At 39.5% G+C, this 22,778-nt stretch overlaps 2 protein-coding genes across 3 annotated transcripts; one reads left to right on the top strand and one right to left on the bottom strand.

The window, feature by feature from the left end:
* Positions 1-966: 966 nt before the first annotated feature.
* On the bottom strand, positions 967-11,696 carry UTP15 (UTP15 small subunit processome component). Its single transcript, XM_021531798.3, has 12 exons — positions 11,439-11,696; positions 11,007-11,099; positions 10,708-10,892; positions 9,407-9,585; positions 8,503-8,628; positions 7,149-7,284; positions 5,900-5,984; positions 4,028-4,177; positions 3,747-3,848; positions 3,412-3,545; positions 2,827-2,885; positions 967-2,317 (listed from the first exon to the last, which is right to left on the bottom strand). The coding sequence occupies exons 1-12, from the start codon at positions 11,526-11,528 to the stop codon at positions 2,094-2,096; spliced, it is 1,563 nt and encodes a 520-aa protein (XP_021387473.1). The 5' UTR covers positions 11,529-11,696; the 3' UTR covers positions 967-2,093.
* A 66-nt stretch (positions 11,697-11,762) lies between these two features.
* On the top strand, positions 11,763-21,061 carry ANKRA2 (ankyrin repeat family A member 2). Of its 2 annotated transcripts, XM_021531802.2 has the most exons (9): positions 11,763-11,911; positions 12,805-13,192; positions 15,122-15,280; positions 16,527-16,592; positions 17,915-18,012; positions 18,172-18,297; positions 18,677-18,743; positions 18,832-18,912; positions 20,271-21,061. In XM_021531802.2, the coding sequence occupies exons 2-9, from the start codon at positions 12,904-12,906 to the stop codon at positions 20,324-20,326; spliced, it is 942 nt and encodes a 313-aa protein (XP_021387477.1). In that variant the 5' UTR covers positions 11,763-11,911; positions 12,805-12,903; the 3' UTR covers positions 20,327-21,061. The 2 variants fall into 2 exon arrangements, with proteins under 2 accessions (XP_021387477.1, XP_021387476.2); XM_021531801.2 differs by lacking the exon at positions 20,271-21,061 and having other exon boundaries at positions 18,832-20,072.
* The last annotated feature ends 1,717 nt before the right edge of the window (positions 21,062-22,778 follow it).

Below are 22,778 nucleotides of genomic sequence, written 5' to 3' on the forward strand. Positions count from 1 at the left end.
CTAGCATCATACTACATGTACTGAACAGCCTTTGGCACACCTCTTTCCAATGTATTCGTACTGATCCAGCCCTGCTTGAAGTTAAAATAAACCATTACCCTAGCATTCAAACAATAGACTCAAATTCCATCTACTGCACATTGAAAGTGACAGAATTACACAAAAATTGAGTTTTGATATTTAACTTGGTATTTTCTCACTGGTGTGCACTTTGCTCATTACATTAATTTAATTCAAATTAATTCTCCTTTAGAAGTATTACCTATTTTCTAGAAAACTGCAACTCATAAATAGATATGCATCATTAAAAAAAGTAAACTAAATGTTTTCAATATACCTAAGCATGCACTTCTTGAGTCAGTCTGCTCTGCACTGTCAATTCATGAAAATCTTAAATAAAGATGAAGCAGGGAGAAAAAAAACATTATCAAATGTGTATGCTGTTTTCTTTGTGTTTTCAAGGATGTGAGGTAAATTATTTAAGGTTAATCAGATATTAACCTTAAATAAAAGACAGTGACACATTAAAATTACACAAACATCTATTACTTCCTGGTAAATAAAAACTGAAAATTGTTGACTGCTGACAGTACTGGACGCATAACTGTAATGGGTTGGTGCTGGCCACAAACCAGCCAGCCACCAAAGTCCCTCACTCACTCCTCTGCAGCTGGACTGGGGAGAGAAAATTTAACAAAGGATTAATGGGTTGAGATACAGAGCAGGAGACATCACTCATCAAATACCATGACGGGCAAAACAAGCTCTAAGAGATACCAATTACATTTATTATTAAACTCCATGAACTTCTGCATTGTGAGTCCATCCCACGGGCAGACTGTCCTCCCCAACCTGTTGCAGCGTGGGTCACTCTTCCACGGGTGCAGTGCTCCAAGGACAGGCTGCTCCAGCCTGGAGCAGGGCCTCTCTCTCCGTGTTAGCATTCAGAAACACATAATCACATAATTATTATATGCAGGTGCTTTTATTGAAGAACTCTGGATGTCAGGGGTACTGACCCAAATCTAACTCAGACATGGGTTCAGGATGAACATGTTTTTTACCCTTATCATTATATAACTACATATTAATTATTAAACTCATATTCTTCTATTGTATACATTGATCTCATCCAACCATGGATTCTTGTAATCTCCCCCAAACATCGTTTCTCATGATTCCTGTTACGACTGAACAACAATAATATCCAATTACCAAACAATCATCACATTTAACAATCATATCATTTATCACAGTCATTAAATGATTATACATGTGCAGCTTTGCATGATCCAGTAAAGCCCAACATTACCAGGCCCAGCCTTTCTTTCCAACTCCTGTGAATATCCCATGATTTTAGAAACACTTTATCCTTGTATTATCATCCATGGGTTTCCCACGGAGTCACAGCCTCCCCCAGACATCCACCTACTCCAGCATGGGCTCGTCCATGGGCTGCAGTTGGATCTCTGCGTTCCCCATGGATGTCCTTGGGCTGCAGGGGGAGGGCTGTTTCACCACGGGCTGCAGGGGAATCTCAGCATTTGGAACATCTCCTGCCCCTCCTTCTTCACTGACCTCAGTGTCCACAGGGCTGTTCTTCTCACATGTTCTCACTCTGCTTTTCTCTGGCCATTACAACTGCACAGTAACTTTGTTATCACCATTTTGAGTTGGCTCAGCCTTGGCCAGCAACATGTCCATCTTTGGAGGCACCAGGGATTGGTTCTGCCAAACATGAGGGAAGCTTCTGACAGCTTCTCACAGAAGCCATTCCTGCAGCCCTGCTGCTACCAAAAATAAGGCCATGTAAATCCCCATGTAAATCCCCATGTAAATCCCCATGTAAATGTAGGAAGTTATGTATCTCTGAAATAAAATTTTAAAACGAATTTTTTTGAAAAATATTGCATGGACAATCTTGAAAATGTCCTCTTTCTCTATCTTCAGTAATCAAGCCTATTCAGCAACACAGTTTAAAAGATAGAACTTCAACATAGAGAGGCTTATTTTGAAAGTCACTATTATAAGAAGTGACCAGAACAGGTCGTGTCTTTCAAGTTCAAAATTGTGACAATGTGTTAAGATGGGTGTCAGAAATTCCTATTTGTTTCAATGATTTCTGCGACACCATTACTTTTGTTCTCTTCTAAACACGTATCTCCTTTCTTAGTAAAAGTAGCAAACAGTGTATCCATCATTCCCAAAACTTCTAGTAGTTCTTCTTGACAGTCAATTTCTTTTCCGATAGCTTGCTGAAGTTTCAAGAACTGTTTATCAACTACTGCTGACTGCCCAACCACAGGCTGATAAATGTCTGTAAAGAAAAGTATCAGTTAAGAATCCATAGATGTATAAAACAGCAAAAATTACATTAGCTGGTTAGAGACACATTTAAGGTTTTTAGCGAAATTCCAACATTCTGAAAAAATAAGACAACTTTAACCTTGCCTGTTCTGAAAGCAGAGGTTGTATGTACTTACAGCAGCCAATATGCCAAACTAACAGAAACAAAAGCTTTTATGACCTCAAGTGCTATTTTTACCTCACTAAATAAGAGGAAGCTATTTGTACTATGTAAACACAGAAACAGGAAGTATCAAAGGTATTTAGAGACCATGAGGAGCTTCCTGGAGCCCGCACAAATCAAATCCTGACTATGGTCAAAGTTATCTGGAAATATCTCTTTTTTGGATCATTCTCTTGACACCAAGTCTGCACATATAAACAGAGCCATTAAGGTTTGGTTTCTTAAAAATGTAGCATTTTAAATCTCATTTGCAAGCTAGCTATATGGCTTTGAGAATCTTTTCTGTATTATCTTACCAGTGATCATATCAGCAACAGTCACCAGCACAGGAGTAAATCTAGGCTCAATCACACGCCTGCAAAATTAGAAGACATTCCTATTTTACTGGTTTGGCAACTGCATTCCACCACCACCAAGCAGCTTTCTCACACAGGCATACAGACAAATTTTTCTTGATGAAGAGATATCACAGAACAGCAGTCAGAGATGCAAGTCAAAAAAACCCACATATGTGATATTTACCCTTGTCCTTTCAGGAAGGCAGTGGGGGCTGGAGGAGTGTCAAAAAGCCTCAAGTACATAAAAACACAAATTTCATCAAGAAGACAGAAAATAACAGACTAAGGTAGAGTGTCTGGCAAAGAAGTAGAATATCTCATCAGCAAACCTATTCTGTGCTAACAGGTAAGCTTTCAAACCAATCCCAAAACCCTGGTATCAGAATGCAAAAGACATGTGAGATTTCAGGAGTACCAGTGTTCTACCAGTGAAACTGTTCTACTATTGAAACTCTTGGCAAGTTATTAGGAAACAGAAGTGCCAAAACAGTCAGAGGGAAGTCATGTTAAAATAGTCAGAGGGAACTCATGTTAAAATAATACCTTGCCACAAAGGTAAGCAGAAGATTAACTTGCTTTTCATCTCGTCCTGCAAGTGCACTTCTCAGTGTTCCTCTGCGATGCAGTTCCTGCATGACTGCAACTGTGACTTCAGGGGTATGAAGCATGATAGGTGGCTGGACACATATAAAAATAGTTTAGTACCAAAGCAACATCTTTACACACCAACAAAGGGCTGGTATGAGCAAAACCAAAGTGGAACCCAACTTAGACTCCTTTCCAGTTACACACTAAAATAAAATTAGTATGACATACAGGGAAAATGAACATCAGGTGACAGCACAAAACTCTGACAAGAAGAAAAACCAATGTCTCACCTCCAGTACTGCATCAAGAGCCTTTGAAGACTGAAAGCTCCTCAGCAGCTTATCATATTTTCTCAAAGCACGTTTTACAGGCTTACTGACACAGAAATCTTCCTAGAATTCAAAAAAAGAGTTCAGAGTAAGACAAATACACACAAACTCACATACTGGATTAGGTACATTACCATGAATAATTTTATATATTCCCTCCCTTCCCTTTCTCCAATTTAGCACATTCAAATAAACCAATTTTTCAGAAATGTTTCAGCACATATTTTCTGACCACATCATACCTGTTTTGGCATGTAAGTTCTTCCTTTCACATAGGTTCTATATGCTGGTTGTCTCTTCTTTTGAGAGTCTTCATTCTTTTCTTCTGGTTTTCTGTGTTTAACATTTAGCACTCCATTGGTCATGCCTACAACTAAGGTTTCATCTTCAGGCTAGCACAAAGAAATCACAGTTACGACCTAGTGTTTTATTTGTGCTCTATCATACACATTTTCATACTTTTCTGCTTCAGGCTAAGGTTCAAATCACAGTATCATAGGTGACTTAAGGTGGAAAGCACCTCTTTGAGACAGAAATCAAAACACCAGTCATTGGTATATGTAATCTCACTTATATAATGAAGTGGGTATAGATTTCACCCAGAAAAATGGTGGATGCCCCATCCCTTGAAGTGTTCGAGGCCAGACTGGATGGGGCTTTGTGAAACCTGGTCTAGCAATGCCCTTGCTCAGGGCAGGGGGGCTGAAACTAGATGACGTTTAATATCCCTTCCAACCCAAACCATTCTATGATTATATGATATAATAAAAGCCTATAGAGTTATGACAGGCATAGATGGACATCAGCTGGTCAATGGCTCATTCAAGGGCATCAGTTGAAGCTTATAAAGATTCAAGTGGAAAAATAGGGAGCAATTCTGCACACAAGTATCAGAAATGTGGAACTCCTTGTCCAGAAATCTAGACAAGGTTTCAAGTTTAATAAAGCTCAAGGAGAGACTGAACAGGCTTATGCAATAGAAATTCATTTAATTACACTGAAACTGCACTTTGATGAGTTAATTTCTCATCTAAAAACTAAAAATGGAATTTGGGAAAATATCAACACACTTGCCCTGCATTTAGTTTTCTATATGCATTTTGTTATGTAAGCAGCATCTGCAATTAGACTCACCTTTGATTTGACTCAGTAAAGGTATTAAAATGTTCTCATACGACCATTTAAAATTCAAATGGTTTAATCAACAGAAAACAAGATTATGCTTCAAAAGACGTATTATACACACTCTAGAGATGCTGAACTACAGGTATTGCATAATTTGCAGATGCCACAGGGCCTTAAAAGGCTATGGATTCTTCACTTCAAACGAAAAAAAAAAAATTCCAAGTTCATTTTAGTTTAGCTCCCTAGGTAATATGGTAGGAAATTAAGACTCCCCATTCATAACCTTCCCCTACATTCCAGCAGAGCAGGACAATAGTAAAGTAGCAAAGGTAGTAAAGATCCCTCACAGGCCCATACACATGTCCTTCAGAGGCTACATAAGGAGGTACTACATTAAAACAATATTGCTTAAAACCTGGTGCTAGACTCCAAATTTATGGCCAGTAGATCACTTATCCACTGGAAATCAAGTGCTTCTGAGGAGTAAGAGTCTCTGCTGTCTGCTTCTAAGACATGCCTTGACAAACAAATTTGTTTATGCTCACAACCTTCTTCTTTCCTCCTCAGACCAACCTGACACCAACTTTTAAAGCAAGTTCACACCCTATTCTGAATTTCTCAATAAATTAACTACTTTTATTTTATTGCTGCCATGTGAAAGGACTTACAGCATTCCTGAAAGGCAAAAGGTGAGTACAATCTTCTTAAAGTCAAAAGACCTACCTTATAAAGTGAATACTTTCCCTATGATGTACACTGTCATTCATAAATACAAGACATTGTACTGATCTAGTCAGGTAACATATTTGAATCTATTATGTTTAAAACCTCTCAGTGTTTGTTACTCAGGAGAAACATATTCCACCCTACTTTGCATGTATAGTATTCTTCTGGAACACCCAATAGGCATGAAAGTAGCAATTATTTACTTTAGTGACTTAAAAGGTATCAGGAATTCCTTTGTCTAGGAAGACTTCTAATGCACTTACCGACAACGCAAGACTGAGGATAGATGTTGCATAGTTGAAGCTGTGGACCACTCTGTAGGATGTAGTACTGTAAATCTTCACATGCCTACACAGAAGAGTAAAGATAAAAAACTATTAGTAAAGCTTTACTGCAGTCACTCTACAGGAACTTCATCACTCTCATTTTCCACAGATCATTCGAGGAAACTGAATATTAATACAATGCATTACTCAGACTACCACTGAGCTTAAGTATTACCCCTGCAGCAGTAATGTTCTGTCAAAAGGTATCCACAAGTCAAGTCAGGATTGCTCTTACCTCAAAAAAGGTGAAAATGGAGCAAAAACAGAAAAATAAATTGAAGGCAGTTGTAGTGACTATCTGAATTCAGAAATGAGTCTTAGGAAAACACTAAGACAGCATCTCTTCAAATTTGTTATTAAATTTTAAATACAAGATCTACTAGCAGTACCTGGGAGTAAATCCATATTCTTGTATCCAGCTGCCCCTTAAGGATTTGGCTGGAACCATGAAATATTTAATGAATGGTAATACAAAATATTATCTTACAAGGACAAAATCTAGTGTTATGTAATTGTAAAGCCTGAGGTAGCCGAGGAAATACAGAAGGAAGGAGGAAAACAGATCCACTGTCATTTCAGACCACTTTGTATTTCTGATGTCTCAGAGACAAGACAACAACTACCAGTACTCATCAACTGAAACCAAACAAAAAAAGCAAAGAGGTGATGTTCACAAGCACTCTTGGTTACAAGATGAAAAAGCAGACACAAAACCCAGGCTTTTAAAAAGTGAATACTAATACACTTTTAGATATTTAAACTGTATTAAAGTTAAGAATAGTTAACTTCCAAAGACTGGAAAGGTCAGATTAGAGATTTAGAAAACTGAACACTTATTCAGAAGTTTCCCATATGTGAAACTAACCAAGGTAAATCACAATTGTGTGTGCCCAAACAGCACACACAATCCTTATTGATATTCAGATTAGTAAGAGAAAAAGGTTAAGTTGGATCATAGAATCATAGTACAGTTTGAGCTGGAAGGAACATTTTAAAGCTCATTTAGACCAAGGCCTGTGCAAAAGCAGGGACAGCTTCACAGTAGGTACCTTGGCCCCAAAACACACTCTCAAATAAAGCCTAAAAACCACATACACAGGTTAACAGTGATGTGAAATAATAATTCCTTTCAAAGAAAAAAAGTCCTAAAGAATGCAAACATAAGGAAAGCACTAAATATACCCACCTGTCAAGGGATCCTGACAATAATCTTTGTCCAGAGCTGTTCAGGCACAAACAAGTCACAGTTTTATGGTGATTTTTAAGTGAAACTAGTAACTGTCCACCTTTTAATACATCCCAAACTTTGACATATCGACCTCCTGTGAAGAGGAAGCACACAAAACAGTCTTATATATGTACACATTTATACTTCTCTGAAGAAGTTTTCACTGAGTGACGCAGTATTTCCTTCACAGGTACCTTTACCTCCTAACAGTTTCCTGTACCTACTCACCATCCTCTTCCATTCTATCTCCTGGCACAAGCCTGCTCTTTTTTTAGGCTATTCTGAATGGACCTGAATGATTCAACCACTTTCCAACTATACTCATTGCCAAAAAAAAAAAAGAAAAAAGAAAAAAAAAAAAAAAAAAAAGAAAAAACTGCATAAACTATGGGGCTACTGTGGAAGTATGTGGAAGGATGGATTGTGGTAGAATAGAGATAGTGCTGAAGGCAATCTCACCCCTGAGGAGTTGCCGCTGTACTAATCACCAAAGAGTAGGAACAGGCCTACTCTTAACAGGGCACAGCTGTGTTCAATAAGGATGGGTGTTATAAAAGAGTGGATTAGCTGGTTGAGAGAGGGTTGGAGTCAGTTGGCTATGCTGCTGTGAGGAGTAAGGGTCAGGTGTTGATGTTAGGGACAGTCTGGGTCAGTATGTGCTGCCAGGGACAGAAAGGGTCAGGTGTTCATGTTAGGGACAGTAAGGGTCAGTATGTGCTGCCAGGGACAGAAAGGATCAGGCAGTCGTGATAGGGACAGGTAGAAGTCAGCTGGACATGTGGAAGAGAGAGAAAAGGAGTCAGTGTTGCAAGGAGCTGCCTGTGAGAACTCACAGAGAGAAAATATTAAAGTCTTACAGCAGGTCGATAAACTGACAGTTCAGTCAATTGGTGACCTAGTACAGGGATGGATCCCAACACAGTACCTCTGATGCAACTGCAACAAGAGACTAAAAAAGCTTGTCAACATGACAAGAGACAGTCCCATCCTTTCAAAACCTAAGTATGTTAATTCCTTCACTTTAGAAGTGGGCCAATTAGAGTCTGCATTTTGTTATTACAAATTACTTTGGGGGTGGGGGGGAAGTGGAAACTACAAGAATTTTAAAATAAAGACAAAAAGACCCCTACTTGCACTTGCCATATAAAACAGATTCCTACAGAAGACATTTGAGAAATCTAACTATAGCATCACTTACCATTTCATTATCAAACTAAAACACCACACAAAAAGCAAGTAGCTGGTAGCTGAAGTATTCCTCAAATGTGTACTACCAAATAGATATTTGGTGTATTTGATTTGAGAGGATTACCTGCAGATACTAGAAGTCCACCAGATGGAAACAGAAGCACATTCTCCACAGGATGGCCATGTTCTATCGTCATGACACTACTCTTTGTTCGTGCATCAAACAGTTTCACAGTGTGATCATAGGAACCTGCAAACACCAGCATAAATCAGTTTCATAATTTCAACTAGTCCAGGAATTAAAACAGCTGTGTCCTACCATCTAGAGGAGGTCTTGGCTAATAGCAATAGTTTTAAATCATACATGTAAAATTACCTTGTGATTTACCTTGGTTAGCTTACAGCCTTGGGGCAACAAATTTTCTAATTCTAGCCCTAACTACGCATCAGTCTGTAAAAGTAATTTGTTTTCATTTCACTTCCACTAATCAAGTGTATTTATAATAATAAATATCAAGCACCCTGATGAAACCTAGCTTCCTGTGCTTCGTGAAAAAAGGAATACTAGGTTTTTTTCACAGTTTTCCACAGATTGATACAAAGCTACTGCTAGGAAAACCAAAAGCAACTGGTTCCAAGTACCTCCACATGACCTCACCTTTTGACTCTGACAGTTATGGGCTGTACAGACTAGTGTCCTGCTCCAGAAACTCGGTACAACATTTCAGTCACTCCCAGCCAAAGGATACATTCACAGTACTTTCTTTCAAAAGTTCTATTAACCCTAATAAACTAAGCTATAAAGCTGTTAAAACTCACGTCCTGCAGATTCCCCTAGAACATCAGTGTCAAGCTTAAAAAGTAAGAAAAAAAAAAAGAGGAAACAACGAAGTAGGCATTGCACAGGCAGACTGATCCTTCATGACTAAAATACAGTAAATATGACCCTAAAATACAGTAAATATGATCTTTCAGCATTTTTCTTCAATTCAACCCAAAAGAAGTATAAATGAAAAATAAAACCAAACCTGTTACGAAGACATCTGCATTCACTTTACTTGCACAGCCACATCTCACATAGTCAGTATGTTCACTGTAAGAGGTGATTTCTGTGGCACTTGGAATATCCCACAAAGTTGATGAATAATCATCACCACCAGAAAATACTCGGTATTTATCGGACAGGAATCCCACTAGATGAACTGGCCTAGAAAACAAAGTCCACAATACCCAAAGTTAAAATATATTCATGTTTCAGAAAGTTAGCCTGTATGAAGAGTTTATTAAAATTCTCTAACGCGCAGCGTTTAATATCAGAACTTACAGAGCCTCACTTTATAACAGCTAATTTCAAGTATGGCTGGTTTGAACAAACTTCTTGTCCTTTAAAATCACTACTGAAGTCTTTATTTTCACCATAATATCCCAACAGATGTTGGCAGAGCACACAGGTATGCAAATGCAGGTGTGCACAGGTATGCAGTTAATCCAGCCATTAGAATGTAACACCCAATTTGCAAACAGACCTCAAATAGAAACATGCTCAAGATCATTCTGAAAGGGGAAATGTTGTTCTATGTAGATAAAATATGCATTGATTCTTCATAGTACAGGAGCCTGTTGAAGCATTACCACTGTCTTCTCCTCACTGACACATCCAAACACCTAACTTCTTCCTCACCCCATGCTACCATTATACACTTTTTCAGTTTTGTTTCTGGAGCTTTTTAAGGAATTCCTGCTTTTCCTGGCGTATTTCTTCTTTGTTTTTGTTTAGACGTATTTTTGAACTCTTCTCCTACCATCATCAAAAATGTGCTTATCAATGCAATGATTTCAAAAGATTGTATCTACACACCATATTAAGAGACACCAATGTGAAAGAGAAAATGTATTTACTCTTCTATATACTTGATTCATATTTAGATTTTTTTTTAAACTCACTCCCATTTCAAATTTAACTTAAATCTACTTTCCAGTAAGATCTACATGAGACAGTCGTAAGCAACATAAATCAGTTTTACTCAGATTTTCAGTAATGTGTGAAGTAGACATACGACTATAATTCAACATAACTACTGTATACTGCTGAGGTGCTTGAATGGATTGCCCAGAGAAGATGAGGATGCCCCTCCCCTGTCAGTGTTCAAGGCTAGGCTGCATGGGTCTCTGAGCAACCTGGTCTAGCACCAGGTGCTCCTGCCTTGTGGCACAGGGGTTGGAACAAGACAACCTTTAAGGTGAAACCATCCGGTCCGTGATGAGCCTGTGGTGTGTAAATACAGCAAAGAAACTTACACACAAACAAAACAAACCAATTCTGCCTTACTTAGTGCGACCCTTGAACTGCCTCAGCGCTGCTTTGCCGCTGACGTCGAAGAGGGAGATGGTGCCCTCCTCGCTGCCGGCAACCAGCAGGCGCCCGTCGTCTCTGTAGGTGGCACAGTACGCCGCGTGCCAGAAGCGAGAGAACGTCCTGATGGGCTCCTGGGAGTAACGCCCATAGATGTGGATCTGGCAAAACAAGAGGGCCACATATGTGTATCTGGCAAAACAGGAATGCGTTACATCTTCCGGTGTGGCAGCGGCTGAAGAACGCAGCATAGAAGCCTCAAAAAAGCCACTTACCCTCGAGGATGCTGTGACGGCGTAGTTGTACGGCGGGACTGGGGAGAAGTCAATTTTACTTACTGCACCGAATTCCTTCATCTGAACAGGTGTCTAAAACAGTTGCGATAAAGACCATTAAATACACATAAGCACACCGTCAAGCATGAAAACAGCAAAATAAAAGCTATTTTTCCTACAAAGAACTCAAGACTCCATTGCAATCAAAACATTTTTTAGGTACAATAATAGTGAGTTTTACTTCTGACAGGCTACTCCTACAGGCTGCTCTTTTAATTTTTTCCAATCCACGCATTACAACTTACCCATTAATTATGTGTTCTGAGCTTAGAAACTAATTTATACGTCTTAAAAAAAACCCTAATTGCCTGAAAGCAGTAAAAGCAGGCATTGTGGGGCAGTAGCTGCGCCTGCTGGGCCGTTTCCCCCTACCTTGTATCCCCGCCAGTAGAGCGTGTCCTGCGTGATCTTCTCCCCGAGCTTGGGGCACGCCGGCACCACCACGGGCTTGTAGGCGGCCATGGCGGAGGGGCGCGGGCCGGCCGGGGGTGCTGCGGGAGAATTCCGGCGGAGAAGCTCAGGGGAGCAGCTCGGGCAGCGCCGGCAGGCTCCGCCACACGCACACGAGGCGAGATGGCGGCGGCGGCACCGGCAGCCGTCATCAGAGCGCGGCCGGCGGCGGGGCGGGGCCGCACTTCCGGCGGCGGGGCCGCACTTACTTCCGGCGGCGGGGCAGCACCTACTTCCGGCGGCGGGGCCGCACTTACTTCCGGCGGCGGGGCCGCACTTGCACTTACTTCCGGCGGCGGCGGAGCGGCGGCCCGGCCTCGCCTCACGGAGCGGCTCCCGGGAGAGCGGCGCGCAGCTTCCCACAGACTTCCCGCGGCACCGTGAGCAAGCCACGGGTAATCTGGGCCTGCCTTTGTCCGTTAAAAGGGATTTGTTTGTTTGTTTGTTTTTTCCTTACGTGTGTGATAGAAGCAGTTTATTTTACTCAGGTTGTAACAATCACTTTAATTTTTTCCTCAAGTCTAATGTTTCTGGGAAATAAAGTCATATTGTAGCTTGTTCTTAGCTTGGTATAAATCTGGTTTCGTGTGGGGTTTTTTGTTGCGACTAGGCAAATATTCTGAAGCATCATTTCACATGGAGGATACTCGGATACTCCTGCTGACTTAATAATGCAGTTTGGTTTAAACATCCAGGTGCTGTTGCGTATTCGTATATACTTCATGGTTATCCATGCGTTCTCTTTAAAACAAAAAACTCTGTCATACATTTTATTTAAAACAAGAAACTTTGTTTGCTGTATGTCAGCTGTTTCCTTTAATCTCTATGGCATCTTCGAGTCTGAGCAAGGCCTGAAGAAATCAGTTTCTTCTGATAAGAAGCCATAAATTCCTCTCCTTTGGAAAATTTAGGTGTTCCTCGAAGGGAGTATCTCATTCCTAAAAAAAAAAACCTCCCCCCACGTATATAGTCTCTATTTTAACATTATGTTGGAACCTAAAACTATATTTAACACACTACTTAAGAGAATTAATACAGCATAACTTTCTAACATTACACATATAATAGTCATTGTAATATTTGCAAAAAGCCAATCATAAAATATGCATTTTTCACAGGTGCTGAAGCATAAATGGAGGTTTTGGTCACTAACTTGGTGACAACAACAAGGTTGCTGTTTCACTGGTGTTTTGGCTGAGAAAACTAAATGGCATAAGCTTAAATAAAGTTTGATTTTTTAATGCATTGTTTTAGCAGAATGTTCTTAACCAGTGTTATGTCTGTTCAGTTGCAGTTTGTCCAGAAATTTTGGCTTGGCTGACCAGAATTGCTCCTGCTGGAAACAATGAAGCATCTTTTTGCCTGAAGCTTGTACAGGACTGTTATCATGGCATCTTCAACAAACTTAGATGTCGGGGCCCAGTTAATTGTGGAAGAATGTACCACCAGCTACAGCCTTCCACCCATGCCAGACATTAAAGTGGAGCATCAGCTGGACACCAGCACAGAGGAAGGCCCAGCTCAGAGTGTCACCATGGGGATGAAATTCATTTTGCCCAATAGATTTGACATGAATGTCTGCTCACGATTTGTGAAGTCTTTGAATGAGGAAGACAGTAAAAATATCCAAGATCAAGTCAACTCTGACCTTGAAGTTGCATCTGTCTTATTTAAAGGTTGAATTTATGGTACAAAATATTATCTGTGTACTGTGTCATCATGGTATTATGTTTTGTAAAAAAGAGCTTCTGCATTGTATGCGTATTGGTCAGTTTTCTAAGATGTGTTCCTCTAACATTTTTGTAATATGCTTAATAGATAATTTATATAAAAGTTTTCTCCAGTATTAATTTTTATACTACATATTAGATATTTATATTAACTGAAAAATAAGAGGCACAAAAAGTCTTTTAAGCTAGTAAGAGCTGATGCTAACTAGGAAAACAAGCTGCTTCTGTATGGTACATATGCTTCTTTACGAAACACTACTGAAAGCACTTTATGAACCCTTCAGTAGCTTTCAGCAACACGTTGTATCTTTTCATGAGGGTGATGAAGGATAACATAGGCCACGTGTGTTTTGTCACTGTGGCTGTACAAAGCCTCTGGTCCTAGCGATGGGCTTGCCACTGTGGCTTCACACTCAAAAGAAAATGCTGCTCCAGGGCTGGATCGCTGCAGCTAGTCCCACCACTACTGGTGTGGGATTGATCCATGTTTTTTCACAACTAAGGATATTGACAAAATTAGGACTTCCATCTACTTCCCCTTAACAGTTGTGGTTTCTAGCACTTGTTGTCATATTTCAGGCCTTTGATGGTGTATCTTTTCAAGAAGTCAATGTCACTTATTTCCTGTAAAAAATGCAAACACAGGCCTCCTCTGAATTTCAGTGGTTTCACTGACTTATGTTGTTTGGCTGCAGTTCAGCCACTGTAGTTTTCAAACTTTTTTGATTCTGCCCCAAGTGCTCACTAGCAGAGCTGCAGGTCTGGGTGGCAGATTTACACCCATCAGCAATAGGGTAGCTTTTCTTAGGTAACATTTCTAAGTCCCTTAGAAGTAGTGCTGCAAATCCAGGGACCACAGGTCAAAATCTGTGGTAATCTTAATTCAGTACATTCTGTGGTAATCTTAATTCAGTGATTGGCATACAAAACATAATTTTGTTTCTTGTTACGCTCTACTTTTTTAAATTAGTCTCCCTGAATTTGTGGTTGCATTTATGATCACAAAGTTCTCTATGGTGTTAATTCAGTGTGTGTGTTAATTAGCTTCTGGTCATTAATTACTGATGCACTCTGGTGTCAAATCAATTAAGCCAATATGGAGTTTAACCTTCAATATGTCTTTTAAGTATTTAATCTCAAAACCAAAAGCTACTTTTAAGAATTACAAGCCAAGACAACATATAAATATATTCTGTAACAAAATGCCATTAGCTTCTAGGAGAAAGCAGGAAAAGTTAATATGAAGGAACACATCAGTAGTGAATGACTTCCTGAATTCTAAGCAATGACCTGCTGCTGCATTTTATATAAGTTAGTGTGTAACCTGTCTTCCTGCTGGATAAGTATTCATCAGGCATTCATAATGCTGTTAAAATTTTATCCAGAAGTGGGAAGAGCCCTGGTGAAGAAGGTTAATGAAGGTTGTCTCCACTCGTGCAGTGGACTGGTTAGGGAGCAGGCAAAGGCTGAGCACGTACCTGAGAGCATGTCTGACCAGAGCTGCATCATGTTATTGCCTTGGAGAATGTTTATAAGAAGATGACAAGTTAAGTACAGCCTTCTTACATAATAAATCCATGCCAGGCATGTTGAAAAATCTAGACAAAGGCTTACCTCATTTAGATACTAACTTACCTTTAGGTGACATTATGCCATATTGAACATGTAAAGTAGCATAATTGTTTTATGCTAGAAATTAATGCAGCCCTTTATTCAGCTTTCACAATACACAGTAGGAAAAGCACATGTCATAAAGCTTTCTTAACATGGATTTTAAAGGTTTTGTGATACTGGTGCTTTGCAGTTTGAAGTAGAATCTATGGCTTGTTTTTAATGCTCTTAGTACTGAAATCCTCTGTTTTTTGTTCAATGTAGCTGAATGCAACAGCCACGCTTCTCCTTCCCCTGGTATCCAAGTAAGACATGTTTATACTCCATCAACTACTAAGCATTTCTCACCAATAAAACAATCAACTACACTAACTAACAAACACAGGGGAAATGAAGTCTCTACAACACCTCTACTTGTAAACTGTAAGTACCTTTGTGCTTTTATATTAATAATTATTTTGTGAACTCTGTGTTGGATGCTTGACAAATTTGTGCAGTTTTTTCTTTGCTGTTGCAATGAACCTAAAGGTAGGAAAAAAACACTGAGATAGTCCTGTCTATTTTCCCATGGGTCCAACCATAAAATAGTCATCCACCTAATGTATGGAATTGATGACTGAAGTTTATTTTCCAGAAGAAAAAAAAAAAACAGGAAAACCCTTGCCAATACATTTTAAATTTTAAAAATTAGATTCTAAGTTGTAAGTTAATGTACTTCATGCCCATGTTTTGAAAACTTGTGCATCTTAAAATTAGGTGATTGATAAATGCTGCAGGATACTTAAGATATAATGTAAGTATACAATACTGCAAATGTCATGATTGTCACAGATCTTGAAAATCAAGGAAGCATTATTTCTGGTGGGATTTTTTTTCTGAATTGTCAAGCACTGCAGTGTAAGCCACTGAACAAAATACACCATCTTTCTGAGATGAAACTCAAGTTTCATGTAGTAACTTGGACGAGGACAGTGAACATTTACGGTTAATGTAATTATTAGCTAATTTTGTTACTACATCATGTGGATAATTTATTACATTTATCCTCTTGCCTGATCCAAATTGGAGTTATCAAAACCATGCAGCCATGCAGTTTTCTGTGGGATTGGAGGTTTTTTTCTTCATAATCTCTGAAATAACAAAAAAATCCCACAGTCTTTTGTTTTCCCCTTTATATATCAAGTCGTGTGTAGTTTTGTAATGTCTGATCCATTCCACATTGTAGTGAGTGAGAGTCACACTAGAGGCTTTCTTTGTTGACTAGTAGGACAGGTCTTCTGATGATTCAAGTGTGATTTTTAAATTAAACATACTTAATTTACCAAAATTTGTTTATTTTAATTTAACAAATGGGTCTTAAATAATCTTGGGTTGCTGACCAAACTGCAGTGAAGAGAGCATGTTATTTTGTAAAGAGTCAGTATAGGAAGTATCCTTGTTTTCAAGAATGACTGTTGCATTGGTTTAAAAATCACCTAAACCTATGAAACTCTACAGAAAATTTTCAGTGTTTAATTGTGATTTAAGTTCAGAGCATAAAGTGAAATCATTTATACTCTCAATTCTAAGTTTGCACTGCTGAAGCCAGTGGACATGTTATGCTCAGCTCTAAATTGAGCAGTACGAAAAGTGGTGTATGTAACACATGCTTTTGCTTCCTTTTTTGCAGCTTTATCAGTTCATCAGCTGGCTGCTCAGGGAGAAATGTTATATCTGGCCACACGTATTGAACAAGGTGAGACAGAAGGAGGTTAAATGCCTTCTTTTTTTCTTTGGGCCATTTATATGCTGTTGTGTTTGACCTGTTCACCAAAGCTGTAAAGTCCTCAATTCTGTTACAAATTGGAGGATATTTGATGTATCTATTCTTTGCAGATGTGTATTGTTGTTTTGTACTGATCTATTACTCACTCACTGTATCATTTGCATTTTAAATTAAAACGTTAAGGTTAGTACCAGTAGGTAAATCCCTTCATCTCCCTGTTCTCTAGCTATATAGGTAATCCATGGTACTAAGAAAGGAATATGTTAGTTCTGTCACAGCAATTTATTTCATTTTATTTTTACTTTATCATATAAAACATACTTTGTTAATGGTGGCTCTCCAATTCTATTTAATCAATCAGCAGAAAGACCTGCATGTTGCTAATGTAAGCCATGACTTACACCTGCAGTCTAGTAGTAATACACATTCTGAATAGTGTGGCATTTGTGTGTCCATAGTACATATACAAAATTTCAGCTCTCCCTAACATATTTATGAATTTAGTAACATTAGTAGTGTATTCTTTCTGATCTAATAGTACTCACCCATGCTTTCAGGGCATCCTTGTTGAAATGGTTACTGGAAAACTGGTAATAAGTCACTGAGTCTAAATACTTTGTAATGAGCAATGTATATGAAAAACAAATCAATTCTGGAGTGTTGGTAGCAGTTAAAAAGGCTTATTTTGGTGCTATGATAAGCATGGAATTTATAAAGTACTTAGATATAAAAAAAAAAAAAAGCTGAAATATTTGTTAGCCAGTTGTTAAAAGAAGTTATTTTCTTCTTCCAACTGCATTTAATGTAGACTTTAATTATTTTCACAGACCATCTTATTGATTACCCAAATTTCGTTGGGAATGGAATTGCTGTACAAGTTCATTCTTTACAAAATTGTGTGGCTCGCTCTATTGAAAAAGAACAGTCTACAGTAAAATACAAGATGTACCTCTTTATTTTTCAAACATCCTTCTTTACAAAGGTGAAGCCCAGATTACAGGCAACTTGTAATTTTCTGAGTAGAAACAGAGTTTGATTTATAGAGGTTAAAAGCTGAAATTTTAAATTATTAAACTAAAGGCTGAAATTTTTCTTCAGTCAGTTGGATGTGTTTTTCTCTCTTGGACCGAGATATAACCACCACCACCACTGGGACAGAATTTTGTTTTTAAAATTGAGAATGACAGGTCACACTGGTTCCTGGTGAATAAATGTTACCATCAACACATTTCATCAGCTGATACAGTGCAGTGAGAAAAGTATTACTAAGTTACATATTTTTCTCTGAACAGAAAATTTAATCAATCATAAGGATGAAGAAGGATTTACTCCTCTGATGTGGGCTGCAGCTCATGGGCAGATAGCAGTAGTGGAATTTCTCCTCCAGAATGTAAGGAAAAAATCACAATTGATTTTGAATTCATTTACTCTTCAGTTTGTTTTGCATTCCAAAGTTTGTCAATGCTGCTACAAGCTTAAACATTTTAAAGTTAAGGTCTATGTAAAACCTCAAATTGGCTTATTTTTTTAAATTGGTACTTTATTACAGGGTGCAGATCCTCAGATTCTGGGGAAGGGGCGAGAAAGTGCCCTCTCACTGGCCTGCAGTAAAGGATACACTGATATTGTCAAAATGCTGCTCGACTGTGGAGTTGATGTCAATGAGTATGACTGGGTAAGATTCTAGCTTAAATTTAGTCACGGAGTGCTCTGGTCACAAAATTGAAGCAGGACATAGCACTGGCCTGAGTTTAAAAATTGTTCTGCCTCTTCTAAAATACCTGAGAGTTTCAAAACTTCCATAGGATAGAAGTTGATGGTACTAGTTCTGACTTCGTGGTAGAAAGCAAATGAGAGTAATGGTGACTTCTTGTAGAAGTGTGATCTTAGCATTTGAACAATATACAAAAATTATGGAAGCTGTCAAGATCTAAAATTGAATCTCATTTTTAAAAAACTTACAAAGTCTCTTACTGGTACATGGAAGCATATTCCAATTACAGTTGTGGACTGCTTGATCATTAAGTGTCTGAGGTATTTCTCCGCTTTTGCAGAATGGAGGGACACCCTTGCTATATGCAGTACATGGGAACCATGTGAAATGTGTAAAAATTCTTCTCGGTAAGCAGACTGACCAAACCAAATTATCATTGATGTATCATCAGTTCTCATTGTCAGAAATACAAGATTCTATCCCTGTTTTACATAGAAAGTGGTGCTGATCCAACTGTTGAAACAGATGCTGGCTATAATTCCATGGATTTGGCTGTAGCCTTGGGCTATCGGAGTGGTGAGTATTGCAAATGTAAACCCTTTGAAAAAATACTAATTTTTGCAGCTCCTCATCTGTGTAGCTGCTGGAGTGGCCTAGTAGAGGTTTTGCAGCTCTTAACATATTACCTGTCCTACAAGTCTTAATAATCCTAAATGCATCAGACCAAAATGGGTAGGTGCTTCCACTCTTCTTTCAGAAAGTCAGGTAATTAGTAAGAAAATGTCCCTGACTGGCACTGTATCACTGGACACAAATAATGGTGTATAGGGCTGATGCAGCCATGACTCAGATAAGGCCTGAGCCTGTCACTCTACTTGACTGGCATGATGTTATGTAGTTTGCTAAACGCTGTTCACTCAGATCAGCTCTAGCTCTAGTTTTTCTTGGAGGCAGGCAGTAATCAGTGAATTATACTATCTGGCTTGGTGTGGAAACCAGAAGCAAAGAAGAGCAAAAAACCAACAAGGTTTTTTCCCTCATTGCTGGTGTCATTTTGAAAGCTGTGAAATGTCTGCCATTACAGAAATGAATGGAATCCAAAAGTAAGCCCAGAAATCTATGTGTAGCTTCTCCGAGTACAGCCTTGTCCTTATGAATGAGCCAGTGTCATGGTTTAACCAGGAGAGCTGAGCCCCATCATGCTCGGTTTATGTGGTTACTTGGGAAGACAAATGACATCACCACAAATGTCCCCTCCTTTCCTTCTTCTTTCCCCCAAGCTATACACTGAGCATGGTGTCACATGGTCTGGAACATCCCTTTGCTCAGCTGGGGTCACCTGTCCTGGCTCTGTCTCCTCCCAACCTGCCAAGCACCCCCAATCCCCTCCCCAGTGTAGCAGTACCAAAAGCAGAAAAGGCTTTGGCTCTGTGCAAGCTCTGCTCAGCAATAACAAAAACATCTCTGTATTATCAACTCTGTGTTCAGCACAAATCCAAAACACAGCCCCATAGCAGCCACTGAGAAGAAAATTAACTCTACCCCAGCTGAAACCAGCACAGCACAACTTCACAGGCCTTTACATAGAAGACTGCTTCAAGAGCTCAATCTTCCAAGTGTTTCAGAGAACTTTCTCATAAAGGTTTTTGCCTATTTTCTCTTTGTAGGCTAAGAATTTCCTTTTCATGTGCTATCAGTCTATTCAAATAAAAAAAAATTATGATGACCCCCAAAAATATTGTTTGCCTGTCTGGGTGTATTGTTTTTCATTATCTAAGGCTTTTATTTTCTGAAGGAATGCTGATTTAGTCACAGAGTTAATTTATACATGTCTGGTTTTTATTAAATGATTGCACAGTTCAAGCGGATATCTACTAGTGTGACTGAAAATACAGAAAAAATAAATACTAACCTCATATCTTTCTCTGCTTTAGTTCAGCAGGTTATTGAGTCTCATTTATTAAAGCTACTTCAAAATATCAAGGAATAGTGGTTGGCTCTTCTGCAGGTGTCACATCTTGGCTTGGAGATTTGAACTGCTGTTTGCCTCTAATCAGTAACAAGACTTGGTTGTTTTGTAAATTTACCTCAGTGAAACTATTTGCTGGGTTGAGTTAAGCTTTTTAGTGTTCTTCCTCTTCTTTCACTGTTAATACAAATGTGCAATGTCATCATTTTCTTAAATACATTTTATATCATTTTAGAAGAGTCAGTTGTCATACATTAAATATTTTGTAAATAAACACAGTTTTGACCATCTAAATGTTTACACTGAGTGCAGTGGGTGCCACTATGCCAAGTGTCCTTCATCATCACATCATTGATACCTGTTCACAGGAAGAAATATGTTTAGATATTGAGGGATACCACCACAAAATATGTTGTTAATAATATGTATTGATATGTACTGTTTATAATACCAAAATGTGCACTGTGTGTGAAGTTTTTGAGACCCTCAGTTAACATTTATTCTGGCTGGAGCCAGAACAGGGTTCATTCTTGCAGTAGTGAGGAGGGGGCTAGGACCAAGAGCTGTGTAACCACATCTCGTTGGTAAGAGGAGGAGTTCCTTCCAGTCAGGGTGGACTGGTTGCAGTGGGGCCGGTGGAGCTCTGCAGTAAGAATTTTTGCATGTGAATCCCTCTCTCTTTTGTACATTGTTGTGGTTAATGTTTGTTTTTTTACCTCATTGCTGTGTCCAGTAAATTTTTCTTTCTTATCTCAACCTGTGAGCTTTACCTTTTTTGCCTCGAATTCCCCTTTCCATCTCACCCCAGGGGAAAGAAGAGAGGGAGTGGGCGAGCAAGCAAGTGGCAAAGAAAGTGGTAGTGCGTTTGAAGCATCTCAGTGGGAGCACTAAACTGGGCAGTGCCACTCATAAACCACAGCAGTTTTGTGTGGCACCCACTATGGGGCAGGAAGGATTGAGATTATAGATAAGATCAGAGGGGATTTGAAACAAATTTAATCTAAGCATTTGCTATATTAGGTAGGGAGCCACTGATCACAGTGTTGCTTGGTCTGTTGATGTGGGTGTTGTACCTAGCCCTTTGTATATTCCCTTATGTGCTCCTGATGCTATTTTTCAGAGGAGGGAGAGGGATCAGGATTGTTCTGTTGCTGTACTGTCTGACATCAGTTCATGGCATGATAACTTCAAGGGGAGTGAGGCTTATTTGGGATGTGTATTCAGTGCTGCTCTCCTTTTGGGACTCTATTAATAGTAACCTTGATCTGGCAGGGGGGAACTGGTGGACATGATTTTCTTTTCACTCCTCTGTTAAAAGATCTTTTGAGAATTCTGAATCCCCTTTGGATGGTTAAGAAGAGCATGTTCTTGTTGCTAAGTCTGGCAGGTCTCAGTGTGCTCTACATCATGTTTAGATATTTCTAGGGAGATTATTTAGACATCTGCCCTATGGGTAGATAGTCATGAGTGGCATGTGTCACAATCCGCTTATAGCGGGGTGTCGTGATGGTTCGTTAGCCGATCCCAAAGTGCAAAAGACAAACAGCAGTTTAATCACAACAAATGCACATTTATTAGGGGCCAAACAATAAATGCAATAGTGGGGTCAGAAAAGAAATAAAAAGGATAGAGAGAGAGAGAGAGAGAAGGGGGGGATGGGAATAGCTACCAACACAGGCAGAGTCCTCACTGGTCCGGACAATGGGGATCCGTCTTGTTGTGTTGGGGAGAGTCTCCAAAGTTCTACCTATCCCAGGGGTCTAGTTATAGTCCACAGAGGGAAAAGGAGGGGAACAGGCAGAACAATGAGAGTCTATTGAAATTGCTGTGGGGGAACAGGTGTATTTACAGAAAATCATCTAGGCTGAACAAACACAATAAAGGATAAGTCCATTGAAGTTACTGGAGAAGAACAGGTCAGGTCATTCTCTCCCTTCGCCAACTGTTTGTGGTAGGAGTCTCAGTCTTTGGGGGAGAGAGTTCTTGATCTCTGTCTGTCACGGTGGTAGTGAGGCAGATGAGGGGTCTTCAGTGAGGGACCACCAGAGTCACCCCAACAGTTCATTTGGCTTAAAGGTGGAGAGTGAAGCAGGAATTGCAGTAGGCCGCTCCGTGCTGGGTCCACTCTGTGTCTTCGCCAAGTCCTTGCCAACTCCTTGCCAAGTTCTTGCCGGGCCTCGTTGGGAACAGCAATGTAACGGTACAGCGGCTGCGCCTGCACTGTTGCCTTCTCCAAGCCGGAACTGCAGAGGGAGAAGGGAAATCCTGCTCGTGGCAATCGGCAGGCAAATGAGTGAGGGTCTTCAGATGGCCTCTTACAGCATGAAATGTGGGAGAAAATGGGCCAGATTTTGAAGAATTACTGTGCTTCAGTGGTTTAGAAGTTCACCTGTGTCAGGAAAATTCACAAACACCAGAGATTATGTCCAAAACGTAGACAGAGGAGCCCTGCAACTTTATTCGAATAAAGGTG

The sequence above is a fragment of the Lonchura striata genome, chromosome Z, assembly GCF_046129695.1.
Source record: "Lonchura striata isolate bLonStr1 chromosome Z, bLonStr1.mat, whole genome shotgun sequence".
NCBI lineage: Eukaryota > Metazoa > Chordata > Aves > Passeriformes > Estrildidae > Lonchura > Lonchura striata.